Source organism: Taudactylus pleione, unplaced genomic scaffold (genome assembly GCF_031769625.1).
Source record: "Taudactylus pleione unplaced genomic scaffold, aTauple2 ptg000201l, whole genome shotgun sequence".
Classification (NCBI taxonomy): domain Eukaryota; kingdom Metazoa; phylum Chordata; class Amphibia; order Anura; family Myobatrachidae; genus Taudactylus; species Taudactylus pleione.
This window is the reverse complement of record NW_028284603.1, coordinates 29,618,791-29,633,146: the sequence shown is the minus strand read 5'-3', so window position 1 is coordinate 29,633,146 and position 14,356 is coordinate 29,618,791. Positions and strand designations below refer to the sequence as shown.

Below are 14,356 nucleotides of genomic sequence, written 5' to 3'. Positions count from 1 at the left end.
GAATGGTTGAAATATGAGAGGAAGCAAGTATTTTTAATTAATTCAAGTCTTTTGGGATACAGGAAAATGCTTGTACTGTGATTTTGCTGTATTTTTATACAAGTTTGTAAAAAGTTTGAATAAACACTTTTAGCTCCCATCTGCAAGTACAAAAACCCCTCTCCCATCAATACAACACCTCCACATACCTGTCCCACATCATCAGGGCCGTAGCTAGGGTAGTGCGGCCGGTGCCATCTCACAGGGCACCACAGGTCAGGGGGCGCTGTTTGGGCCTGTCAAATTTCTGTTTATTATCATTATTGCTTGTTGCTTCCTCTTATTTCATCCCCAGCATCTCCTGGCCTCTCCTATCTCTTCCCTGGTCCTTCCCCATGAAGCCATGGCCCTTTTTTGAGTGCATTATGTCCCTTTAAAAATTAGGGGGGCGCCAATGCTCTTTCTGGCACAGGGCACCAAAAAGTCTAGTTACGGCTCTGCACATAATTTACACCTCCACATACCTGTCCCACATCATTTACACCTCCACATACCTGTCCCGCATAATTTACACCTCCACATACATGTCTCACATCATTAACACCTCCACATACCTGTCCCACATAATTTACACCTCCACATACCTGTCCCACATCATTTACACCTCCATATACCTGTCTCACATCATATACACCTCCACGTACCTGTCCCACATCATTTACACCTCCACGTACCTGTCCCACATCATTTACACCTCCACGTACCTGTCCCATATCCTTTACACCTCCATGTACCTGTCCCACATCATTTACATCTCCACATACCTGTCCCACATCATTTACACCTCCACATACCTGTCCCACATCATTTACACCTCCACATACCTGTCACACATTGTTTACGCCTCCACATACCTGTCCCCCATTATTTAACCCATTATTGATCTTTTTAGAGCAAGTGACCTGAAAACTGACATGTCTATATTGGCCAAATTATGCTATTTAAACCCTTCCAAATGCATGATTATTCATTAGAAAGGGTGTATTATAGGTTCTGCACTGTGTACCAACATTTTTACCTTAAAATAAAGATATTCTCTACCTTGTCACCTGCTCAGGGGGCTGTGTACAAACAAATGCAAATTTCCTCTGAAAAAAACAAATTGTGAGATTACAAATGAAATTAAACTAAAATTTGTGGTACGAGTTTGCAGTGAGAATGACTTGCAGAACCAAACTCATACCTAATTGAATTGACTCCTCTAGGTTAGTTAGCTGGACAAGCTAGGATTTACTTTTATGCTTTATTTTAGGCTGCTAAATAAAACTACTTGTACTGAGGCACTTGGACTGGTGCTGCTGATTGGCTGCTGGCGGTTACCCCAGGAGACGGCACCCCTAACCTGAATATACATCAATTGTTTTTAATTATCAAAGCTACAACAGTAATCTTCAATCTAAAGCTTTGGGTACAGTAGGTGCACAATTTACATCTGAAAACTAACAGATAAAGATATATTTAGCTTTTCTAAGGAGTGTGCAGAATCTCAATATCGTGGCCCCACGCCATGCTTTCAATGAAGGTAATCACATCAATTGTACAGCGAGTGCTGGGCCACAATGACACAAGCACAGCATCACGTCCTCCACACCACCGACTTAACTGTGTAACGCCCACCAGCATCGCTGACCTAGCTGCCCCCACTTGGAGGACTTGCAGTACCCATCTGCACACTTTTTGACTAGAGGTGATCTCTAAACACACATAACAGACATTCCTACCACCGCATTATGCCACATGTAGTCAAGTGCAAAGTAACTGACTCATTTCTGGTAATACATCACTGGCTCTGCAAAGCATCCAGGTCACAAGGGTGAACTAGGAAACCACAGTGTTCTGAAGCAATGATATGCTCAGTCGTAATGTTACCGCGAATTGGCCAGAAAGCTTGATGCGTTACTTTAATAGTGGAATATTTCTTTGGTGACAGAAGGAGAGCAACCCCCATTCACCTATCATCACACGCCCGTCATCAGAATGCCATGGCCATCTGGTCTTAAAACAGCATATATCCGTATTACCCTGTTACATTTCATGAATTCAAGCCAAGCTGTATAGTGTCCAGATATGGTGGGTATATATTAGAGATGTGCGCGGACCCCCATGTTTTGCTTTTGGCAAAAGCACCCTCAAATATTATGGCTTGGGAAAAACCACCCACAAGTGTTTTGGTTCAGCTTTGGTGTTGAGTGTGTTTAAAATTGATAAAAACAGCTAAAATCATGTAATTTGGACCTGTTTACATGCAATCCAAAATCAGAGATTCGGATTTAAATGCGAGTTCTGATTTACTCGGCTAGAGCCGAGTCTCAAAAGTGATCCGAGCCGGGACTCGGTTTGACTCATAACCTCAAAGTTCAGGTGTATTTGGTTTTCAACAAAACCGAACCCCTCATCTGTAGTATAAATCATCTCACTACATACTGCCATTGAGCAAGAATGAGACACCTGTCACCTACATATGAGGAACAGGACAAAATACTCTGGTGACTCCATGCGACTTTATTTGCCTGTATGTACTGAGATTTGAATTTTGCTGTAGAAGTGCTATTTAGATGTACTTTGCCCTAAATAAAACAAACAAACAAAAACATTCAAACTCACAAAAGTGCCACATGCAGATTAGGCAGTCTCAGTGTTCGCTCACTCATATGATTAACTGAGCAGTGCTTTAGGAGATGAAAATTTGCATTAACTGAAAGAGGTCGTTATAAACTTATAGGAGACTGTACTTTGAACTGTAGACTTTTAACTAAAAAGTTTGCATTTCTGAATCACTCATAATATTTAGGTTTATGTAATATTTTAATGCCACCCTGATTCATTAATTGATTTAAAAAAAATAAAAAAATAAAATACAACAAAAATAATTAAATTATAATGATTCATATTAAATGTCCCTATTTTACATCTATACCTAACTCATAATGTAAAACTTACGGGAAAGAAGAAATAGTGTGACATATCTATTTGTGGCGCACATTTCTCTCAATACTTGAAAATAGAAACTCAGGGGTATATTTACTAAGGTGCGGGTTTTTAGAAGTTGAGATGTTGCCCGTAGCAACCAATCAGATTTTACTTATTATTTAACTAGTGCCTTCTAGAAGATAATAGCTAGAATCTGATTGGTTGCTAGGGGCAACATCTCCACTTCTAAAAACCTGCACTTTAGTAAACATGCCCCATAGTCTCAATTTTAATGTTGCAGGCACCTTTATAAGCAAGTGAGCAGTGTGAAAGAAAATTCCCATTCCCCGATTTGTCCTGTCAATGTATATGTACAAGTATCCCGTACTGTATGAGAGATGAGCTTATCAGTACACGCTTTATTGAGCAGACCAGAGGAAATACTGTAGCTAATGCGTGATACTGACTAGATGTAATAGTTATGCCAGTAAAATATTTCTCATGTCTTTTGGAACAGATACTAATTTTGTCTTGGGTAATGCCCAGATAGTGGATTGGCCTATTGTCTACAGCAATGACGGGTTCTGCAAGTTATCAGGATACCATCGAGCTGAAGTTATGCAAAAAAGTAGCACATGCAGGTAATGAAACATTGTATTGATCTCCTGCCTTGTTGCTCATTTTAATCTATTGATCTCATTTTATTCCTATTTCCTATGCATGTAGACTTAAAATCAAACGATCATTGACACTGTACATAATTTATTTATTGAAATAACTGCTGTCAGATTTATGATGTTACAATTTTGCACAAAGGGTAATTTACTAAAGTAGAAAACATGTATCTCCCACAGTGCATATGCAATTTACATATACAGTAGCAGCGTATGCGGAGGTCTTTCTGATTGGTCCCTTTTGGTGTATACTAGAGAGCTCCTTGCTTGATGCTGGAGAAAGCATTGAAGGCACCTGGTTATGCATCCACATATAAAATTAAAAGTCTTTTTTGTGGGACAAAATTTTTTTTTTATATCAAATATTTTTATTGAAAGTTTTTCAATAATAAAACAGCAAAACAAAAAGAAAAACAAATAAAAACAAGAGGAAACACAGACATGAACAGGGGATACAGAAAGCATATAAAAAATATATGATCATTAAAAGTCACATCAAAATGGTTGCATGAAAGATATAAATATGATTCAAAGCATGGAAAAGGCACAATTATGGGCATTCAGGAACAATTGCTGGATTTCCAAATGGTTTATTATAGACCAAAGCAAAAAAGCACATGATGCAATAAATATAGAATTAGAATATAGAATTAGAGAAATACAATGTGTAAGTTAAATATGAATAAAGTCAAATATAAAAAATGAAGCATAAAGTAAGCTGTCAATTAATATAAAAAACCCACATAGATAATAACATAATTTTAATAACTCTATTTTGAAAACGAAAACATCTTTACAAAATTAACTCTAATCTCTCCTCACATGCAATTAATATAATACAAACAATACCATTAGAGTTACAGTTGCACACGTAGTGCTTCATAACACTGTCAGCAGTAAGAAACTACACAGGCAACATACTTATTCTATTTTAATAAAAAGTCACAAAAAAACACTAGAGCCGAAACGTAGGTAAGATGTATAACAGAGGCCAATTTGTTGAAGCCAAAGTTCATTAAAACATAGGCAGATCTTAAAAAATGTGTTTTAGACTACATACAAACTATTAAATTTAATGTCAAACCGCAACGCAGGTGTACAAAGGCGAGCTCAGGGAGGACAGAAACTTCCCGTTGAGCAGAAGGGTAAAATTGAATGCAGGAACTAATACCCCTTTCAGACATACTGAGATTCCCGGGAGTTTGGCCTGCCTCGGCCAAAATTCCCGGGTCTCATGTCTGTGTGAAAGGTACCTACCCGGGAACACGTTCCCGGGTAGCCGCCCCTGCAATCGACCAGGGTTTTTTTCCCGGGACTTAAGTCCTGGGAAATTACCCTGCTACTGTCTGAATGGTGCTACCCAGGAATTTACTACTCCCGGGCAGCACCAAGCAGCTTTTGCATGTAGCTGACAGCGCAGAGCGTCCTATAGGACGCTCAGCGCTGCTGCTTTGAGCTGACAGCGCAGAGCGTCCTATAGGACGCTCAGCGATGCTGCTCACCACCCCCAGCACCGGCCGGCTGTGCCACAGCGGGCCACCCGCACTCCCACTGGACCACCAGGGAATTAAAATATATGTTTAAAAAAATTATAATAAAAAAAAAACTGCATTACGATTGGCCGGCTTTTGGCTGCTGAATGATGACATCATCATCAGCCAGAGAGGGGATAGGCTAGGAGGAGCAGACGGCAGAGAAGAGGCAGGTAAGCAGAAAAACCCTGCTCTTGTCTGAAAGGGGTCTACCTGGGAATTTCCCAGGTAGACACTGTAGTGTGAAAGGGGGGTCTCGACCAAATACCCGGGAATTTGCACAGGAGAAATTCCCGGGTCTGAGCAGGAAATTTCCCGGGTTGTATGTCTGAAAGGGGTATAACTTGTTTTTTTTGTGTGTTTTTTTTCTTAAATTCAAACAAGGAACTTCATTGTTTTAGACACCAGTAATGTCCTACAGATGCCAAGGAGCCTCACTTGCTAATTGAGATTTCCATTGAGGTTCTACTTTAATAATCTTTCAGCCAAACACACATATTAAATCTTTAAGGGACATATTTTTTAATTATTGGGTATTAGTCCCAATAATTACTTCTTACCTTGCCTATCCTATTAATATTCACATCCAGAGACAGTCGCTATGGCAGGAGCCTGTCCCATCAATTTGTTAGAAGTAAAGTCATTGCTAATGCTATAACTTTACTTCCGGGTTTGGGACCTGGCTGCACTACTGTGCATGTTGTTTCATCTAACCACACATGTGAGAGCATTGATTACCAGGGAGGGATCCTACTGAGTTACAAGTATCAAAATAACAACTTTTCAAAACTTTCCTGCACCCCTTGCAGTGTACAGCAAATGAGGGGCATTTGGCGGCTGTTTTTCCACACAAGTAAAAGTTATGTATCCATTCCAATGACACCACAAAACCCATGCTTATAAACCAGCCATATAAAAAGAATCACTATACTAACAAATATGTAAGAATCTCAGAGTTGACTTAGTTCAAAAAATTATTTCATATATACACATCACTTTAGATTATTATAAACAATTAATCAACAAACACACAATACACAGTGTTATAAAATTATTACATTAGGAACAACTCTGTGTCCTGGGTTTAAAAACAACATTGCACCATAAATAGAACCATCTAAAATGGATGTTCATATTTCTGAAACAATCCGTTTATTGCACTTTGAATGAATATTATTGTAGTTGGCCAGATTAATTATAAAGTCTTGTAAATTGACGGACTTTAATCTGGAATGCAAATGATTAACAGTCGCTCCAAACATAGCAGTTCCAGTGGCAAATGATCCTTTTAGGAATCCAAATGAAAGAGTGCAATTTTCAGTCACTGCTGTTTGGCCTGCAAACAATGTATTCTGTAAATCCTCCACCTTACGCGTTTCAGCGCTGCCTTCACCTTTCTCAAAGGTAAACAGAGGTATGATCAGGAGATATTGTGGCAAAAGTTAATTTGTTCTTTTCTTTATATATCCATTCCAGACGTTTTTAAAGCAAATTACCATAAACAACTTCAAAAGTTTTACAATGTATGCATCACTTTATTACAGCTTTATGTACGGGGAGTTGACAGACAAAGAGACCATAGAAAAAGTAAGACAGACATTTGAAAATTATGAGATGAACTCCTTTGAAATTTTAATGTATAAGAAAAACAGTAAGTTCTGCTTCAATATTCACATTTTTTTTAATTTAAATATAATGTAGTCAAGTTTATTTTTATGCTCCTTTGTACTGTTGCACGACAGCTAATATAATTGTATTATTTCTTTTTTACGCTTTATTTAGTACTGCAGTGAGAGTTAAAGAACTGGGTTCTGCATGATTGGTAAATTGTTAAATCACCTCTGCTCATTATTTTCTGCTGGTTCAGAGCTGTGTTCATGCTAATCTATCTGCAGTGCTACTAAGGGAAGAATGCAGTCTGTGCGTAACATTGTCTCACACAAATTGCATCTGCTTGCCTGATCTGTTTGCTGGGCAATCTACATGAATTATTAGAGGTCATAGTTACTAGTATAAATGTAATCAAACTTCTATTAGAGCTTAGAAGAGATGTGAATTGAAATTGTACAATTATATAGTAGTTTAACAATGCTGCAACTGCATGTACTGAAAAGATCCCTCTGCACTCTTTATTTTTAATTTGTGTTAATCAATCACTCATTGTTTGATTTATGATGTAAAAATGGTTGGATTAAAAAAAAACTTGATTGCAAAATTGATGTGTACCTGGTCATCTTTAGATGAGACAACAGATCTATATTATATGTAAATGTGCCCTGGTATGGGCTGTGTACCTTTTATTTATGGGGGCTAATATTAGTAAATGGCCTATGGAAGGACCACCCAAATATTTACATTAAGAGACTGTTATGGGAACATATATAGGCCCCCATTTACTAACGAGTTTTATCACCAAAACGAGTGATAAATTTCACTGTGTCAGCTCCCAACTGTCATTTTTCTAACAGTTGACAGTTGGGAGTTGATTGGCTGGAGCACCATTTATCATACACAGTGACATTTATCACTCGTTTTGGTGATAAAACTCGTTAGTAAATGAGGCCCATAGTATGTACTCCTGCAGGATAGTTATAGCTAGTTCCTTGTTCATTTAAATATTTGGTTTGTTCCAGAGCTGTAACAAGAAATGTTAGCGCCTGGAAATAAGTAATGTGTCTAATTGCTGACACTGGGGAGAAAAACCCTTATGTGCTCCCCCCCTAATGAATCTTATGTCTATGTGCTGTAACTAATTAAACTTCTAATATAGCAATACTTTGTTTTTGTTGTTTTTTTGGAGTTGAAGAGATGTTGAGATAGGAAATCAATTTATGCTTTTAGCCAGTGGTTCCCAAACTGGGTGTTTGCAGGGGTGCCAGGGGTTGTTGATCCAGGACCAAATTAAATGATTAATGGTCCATGTGATAGGCAAAACCAGTGCTGTTGGCTGACACTTATAAAATATAAGGACAAACATTATTGCAACTCTGTCTGCCAGTGATGTGCAGTGAGGTCAATGGCTGGGAAGGCACACAAGGAGATGGGTCTGAGTACTGGGAGCCTGTCTCACCTCCTACTCACTGTAACTCTCCCCTCACTACCCTAGTGCACTTCCTGGTCACATGACACATCCAAGGTGTCCATCATTGCTCAAGACAAGCCCCACATACTCAGAGACATGCTTCTATTAGCTCTCTTTCTGTGCAGCTTATTGCCCATGGTGTAGTCCAGCTCCCAGCTCTGCAAGCAGTGTCTGACTATACAGAAGCGAGGCTCAGCTATTGCTGCCTAATCTCTCATCTTCCTGCAGTCCCAGGGAGCTCCACAATGCTGGTTAGTGTTAACTATAAAAATGATTACAATAAACAAAGAAGATGTTTATAAGTTGTATTTTTCTAATAATTTTTATATCAAATCTCACGAGCATGATATAAGAGGCTCTGCCTCCCCTGCCTACACTGACTGCACGTCCCTGCTGTCCACCTACATATAACTGAACCTGAGGATGACAGGTAGCACAGTTTACTTAATTTAATAGGTTATATAGAAACTTTTGGCTTTGGGGCGTTGTGGAGACAATGCTGATACTCTAGGGCGCCGTGATTCAAGAAAGTTTGGGAACCACTGCTGTAAGCCAAAGTAATGACCCTGTTCATCAAAGTTAAAGTGAGATAGTGCAAATAGTATTTCCTCTCCCGTCGCAAAACTGTCCTTCATTAGTAAATAGAATCCCTCTACCATGAACTAGTGGTATTTTTTCTCCTTATGTCTCATTTCCTACTGCAGACAAAACGTTGACATTAACTTCAATTGCAATCCTAAATGTGTTCTTCCACATGTGAGCATGTGACAAAAAGTCTTCTACAAATCCCTAACACGCACACTCCTATTTCAGGGACGCCTGTGTGGTTCTTTGTGAAGATTGCTCCGATTCGAAATGAACAGGACAAAGTCGTATTGTTTCTTTGCACTTTTAGTGACATCACAGCTTTTAAACAACCAATTGAAGATGATTCAACCAAGGGTTTGTATAGAACATCTTTTATACTCATGTAACGAGATGGAATGTGAGGATGTGTGTTGTTCCTATTCATTTTCAGCAATGCTGCAGAAATGATTATGTGGTGCAGCTATATCAGCCTGATGGCCTTTCTCTATTATCATTTGTCGCATATTTTGCGGGAACAGGAATTATTTTCAGATATCCTCCCCTCACCCCTGGTGATGTCAGCTTGTAGCTGCTGCTGCATCCCTTGTAGATAATCACTTTATGCAAATATTGCCTTCTTTCTTTCTTGATTGCTATAAGCGGGATGTAGCCGAAGCCAACGGTCGAAATGCTGACCGCCGACTTCCCGACACTGAAATCCCGGCATGGGACTAATGATAGGCATCTACATACCGACGCCTATCATTAGCCCCACGCCAAAATCCTGACGCCCGACATTCCGATAATACGTAAACGGGAGGGTTAGGCTAGGAAAAGGGGGGTTAAGGTCAGGCACCTCCGGGGGGAGGTTAGGGTTGGTACCCCCCCCGGAGGGTTAGGTTTGTGTTGCAGGGAGGGGGGTTTAGGTACCCCTTGGGGGGAGGTTAGGGTTAGGCACTAGGGGACGAGGTTAGGGTTAGGCACCACTAAAGGAGGGTTAGGGTTAGGGGTGGGGAGAGGGTTAGGGTAGTTACTTACCTTAGTCGAGATCTTCATCTGCCGGCCTTCCAGCATCGGGATTTAATCCGCCGGGCTGAGGTCCGGCGGTCAAACATACCGATTTTGTTATAAGCATATATTTCCAGTAGCACATTGCTGGTACTGGTGACTGGCTAATATTTATTATTGATTGCTAATTATTATGACTGGCTAATATTTATTATTGATTCATATTATTCATAATGGGAAGTCTTGATCTTAAAGGTTATACGAGGGATTCCAAATAGCACATAAATCCATGAAAAGTAAGTTACAGTGAGGTTTACATATTAATTAGCAGGTTTTAGACCCAATAATTATTTTTTGTGTGCTGCTTATTGCACTGATAAGAAAGTACAGTATACACCGCTGGGATATGTAAAAAATATCACATCCAGGGATAGGAGCACATTCCTCTGATGTGTAAAACTAAAGTGATCGCTAATGTGTTTACTTTGAGTCTCGGGCGCCAACTGCTACTGTGCATGTGTGGTCTGAAGACGGCATATGTGCAAGTGGAGAATGCTAGGGAGGGATCCTACGGTGACCTGTGGGCCTGATTCAGAGCCGGACGCTATTTGCGCTCGCTCGTTCAGAAAAAGGGGCTGGCTACTTAAATGAACCGTTCGCTCTTTGCGGTCTGTTCACGCCTCTATGTCTGAACGAGCGAACAAAACATGCGAACGTAATTTTGAAAAAAACGCCCCCCTGGCCGCTCGCATCATACGTCATGTCCGCTATTTATTAGATTAATCGAGTACATCGAAAGGCGTCTGAATTGCTCGCTATTCTTGTGGTTGGTTTTTCCTACCACAATCATGCGAGCAGTTCTGACTATAAAACAACCAAGTGACATGGTCGATGACGCTGCTTTGTTAATTATGCACACGATTTTCGGCCGCACTGACTGGTTCGCGCATGCGTATTAAAATCCGTACGCATGCGCAGTTGTGCGAACATCGGTAGGAACGAGCGAGTGGCCGCTTACGAGCGGCTCTGAATCAGGCCCTGTGGCACATAGGCTACATTGGCTAATGCCATGAAGATTGCTTTAACTTCCAGTGCCAAGCTCCAGAAGGCATAGCATTTAAACAGCCTCCATATAAACCTATGGGGCTGCTTTTACAATTAAAAATATTCAGGGGATACTTAATATTTTCAGGACCCCCACCCCCCAAAAAATGTTTTCAGGGCATCTCCTGCAAATATGCTTTGATAAATATGCCCCTAAGAGAGAGCCCAGCTAACATGATGAGGGTGAAAGTAGTCAATTAAATTAAAGAAAGTTAAGTAAGAACTTAAAACGTAGTATTAGGTGAAGTGTACAAATTTAAGATTAAGGGGTAGGTTACTAAAATGTAAAAAAGGAAAAGTGCAAGTGTTACCTACAGTATACCAATCATATTCTAGCTATCATTTACCTAGTCTAGAAAATGATAGCTAGAATCTAATTGGTATATCTGCTACATGATTGATTTGTAGTCACCCTGATGTGAGATTCTCTCATACGATTGCAGTATGCTGCAAATACATCTGATGTTATCCAGTCTCTGCCAATTAGATGCATCTATCCATAAACAAGAATTGCATTTAATAATGTTAAAGAGACATACATCAAAACTATCGAAAAAGTGTAGCCACACTTAGGGCCGTATTCAAATAGAAGCAAAAAGTCAGTTTCTGCGATACTTTTTTGCCGATGACGTCATTTTCGCCAATTTCATTTATCCCCGTATTCAATTGTAGCGTCTTTTCGCCGGCGCGATAACTCAATGCAATGTAATAGGAGAAAAAGTTTTGCCTATGAACACCTGGCGGAAAAAAGTGCAGAATTGGGCTTTTGGGGTACAATGTTGCGGGAACGACCTTGCACCCTTTGGACACCCCCCTGACGCTAACTGTATCAAAAAATGCTAAATAATCCACAAAGGACACCCCAAAAAAGCACTTTGAAAAAATGGGCAAAAATAATCAAAGTGGGGGTACATATTCAAAAACTAGCAAAATAGCTTTTGGGGGGTCTGCAAGTATGGGGGAGGTGTTTTTTGATTGCAGGTGTACAGGGCTGCCATCAGAAATCGTGGGGCCCGGTACTGACAAAATAGGCAGGGCCCCCCCGGGGATGGCACAGAGGTGGGCGGAGCTTTGTATAATGTGGGTGGAGTTACACTCGGGGTGGGACATCAATTGGTGATTAAACCAGTTTAAAGTAAACATTCTCAAAGTTTGGGGTCGGGAAGGAAACCCCAAACATGGGGACATGTGATGGACATGGGGACATACAGCTGGGAAGCCTGGACTGGGAGGGCACAGAGAAGGCTGGACTGGGGGTGCACAGGGCAGGGAAGGCTGGACCTTAATTGGGGGGCACAGGGCAGGGATAGCTGACTGGACTAGAGGGGGGCAGGGCAGGGAAGGCTAGGTGTACTAGGGGGGAGGCACAGGGCAGGGAAGGCTGGACTGGGAAGGGGGGACAAGGCAGAAAAGACTGGCTGGATTAGAGGGCACAGGGCAGGGAAGGATGGCTGGTTTAGGGTGAGCACAGGGAAGGGAAGGCTGGCTTGATTAGAGGTAGCACAGGGCAGGGAAGGCTGGACTGGGAAGGGGGGACAAGGCAGAAAAGACTGGCTGGATTAGAGGGCACAGGGCAGGGAAGGATAGCTGGTTTAGGGTGAGCACAGGGAAGGGAAGGGTGGCATGATTAGACGGAGGAAGGAAAGGCTGGCTGGACTGGGGGGGTACAGGGAAGAGAAGGCTGCCTAGACAAGGGGAGCACAAGGCAGGCGAAGGCTGGCTGGAGTAGGGGGTTAGGGTAGGGAAGGCCAGCTGCACTAGGTGGAGGGGCATACGGCAGGGACTCCGGGTCCTACCTTGTTTCTCAGTGTCAGCGGGCCCGGCCCCGGGAGTCAGCGGCGCAGACACACAACGGCAGCCTGGGAGAAACAGCGCAGCGCTGCCGGCGGCATTTCAAATATGGCGTTGGCCGCGAGCCAATCACAGCTCGCGTACCAGCAGCCAATCAGGAGCGGCCATAGCGGCCACTCCTGATTGGCCGCCGTTCCGCAAGCTGTAATGCTCGCAGATGGTGCCATGCATCAAATACTGGCGGCGGCGCTGCGCCGTTTCTCCCAGGCTGCCGAAGCCCGATTTCATTGTCCGCTTGTCACCGGGCCCCCGCTCTCTCCGGGCCCGGGACTCCAGGCCCGGCAGACCCCCCCTGATGGCGGCCCTGCAGGTGTATGCTGAAGGTACTTTTTTGTTGCTTTTTAATGCTTGACTTCAGCAACTTTAAAATATGCTTGCACCCATTTTCAAGTACCAAAATTTGATGGGAATAATTATTTCCCCCCCAAAAAGTAGCAAAATGTTATTCTTCACCACTTGCTGAAAGACGCTAAATAGCGCCTATTGAGACCATTTAAAAAACCCAAATACCTTTAGCAGGGCTATTCCGGGGTACCCATAGTGATCCCCCATGTCAGTGCATCTTTTGGGGGGTGTCAGGCTGATTTCCCCAAAACTGACAGAAGTTTTTGCCGATTTCAGTTTGCCGGGTCCCGTTTTTGCACATTTGCAATTGAATACGGGGATACGCGGGGACGCGCACTATTATTTTTCGCTGGCAAAACCTCCGATGACGGCGAAAAGTCCGGCCTCTGACGTTTCGCTTCTAATTGAATATGGCCCTTAATGATAATAAAAAAAGCATAGGTATAAGTAACACTAAACAAATGTATTTAGAAATAGATATTCAGATTGAGAAATATATTCTTGGATGCAATGGACGCCAGTGTATCAGACTGCGAAGCAGGAGAACCACAAGTGAATGTTGCACATTAAAGAGAAACATAGTACAGAAAATATGTATATATTACATGCAATTAATGTAACAATAAAAGTGTAGTTCTCACCTAATGTGAATTCTTAGATGCTCAATTATAGAAAAGGCAAAGACACACATATAAAAAAAAATCATTTACATGGATATGTTCAATTGGATGCATCTCATGATGCACCCAGGTGTACAACACTACAGGGCAGATTTACTAAAGCTTCTAAAAAATGAAAAGTGGTGGTGTTGCCAATGGCAACCAATCAGATTGTAGCTACCATTTCTAGAAAATGATAGACAGAATTTGATTGGGTACTATGGGAAACACCAATATACTACTCATTTTTGGAAGCTTCAGTAAATCTACGATTTGCACCAGGTGTATGTCAGTAGTAAAAAGTGTGTATACCTTGCTCCCTGTGATAGCATACAGAAAGCGGATGTGGTTTGGCTGTGTTGGTAGTAAAAGTGAAAGTCACATCATGCTATTTATACACAATATAATAATATAAAGTGTCATAGACACAGCTGAGACTAGTACAAGAGAGTACTTGCAATAGTGCGCACCCTGCGGGGTATTGTTGCTTCAAAGACAAAGGACCTCATTCAGAGCGGCTCGCAAAATGTGAGCGCTCGCTCTGAATGAGGGCGGCCGCATCTAAAAAATGATCCGGCCTTAACA

General features: G+C 41.5%; 1 protein-coding gene across 2 annotated transcripts in view; it reads left to right on the top strand.

Moving 5' to 3' along the window:
• The window catches only part of KCNH1 (potassium voltage-gated channel subfamily H member 1), a 541,044-nt gene that overhangs the window by 37,827 nt on the left and 488,861 nt on the right, over positions 1–14,356 (top strand). For both annotated transcript variants that reach the window (XM_088477543.1, XM_088477542.1), the window contains 3 exons: positions 3,467–3,590; positions 6,700–6,806; positions 9,051–9,179. In XM_088477543.1, coding sequence (XP_088333669.1) covers positions 3,467–3,590; positions 6,700–6,806; positions 9,051–9,179 — 360 coding nt within the window. The remainder of the gene's footprint in view (positions 1–3,466; positions 3,591–6,699; positions 6,807–9,050; positions 9,180–14,356) is intronic.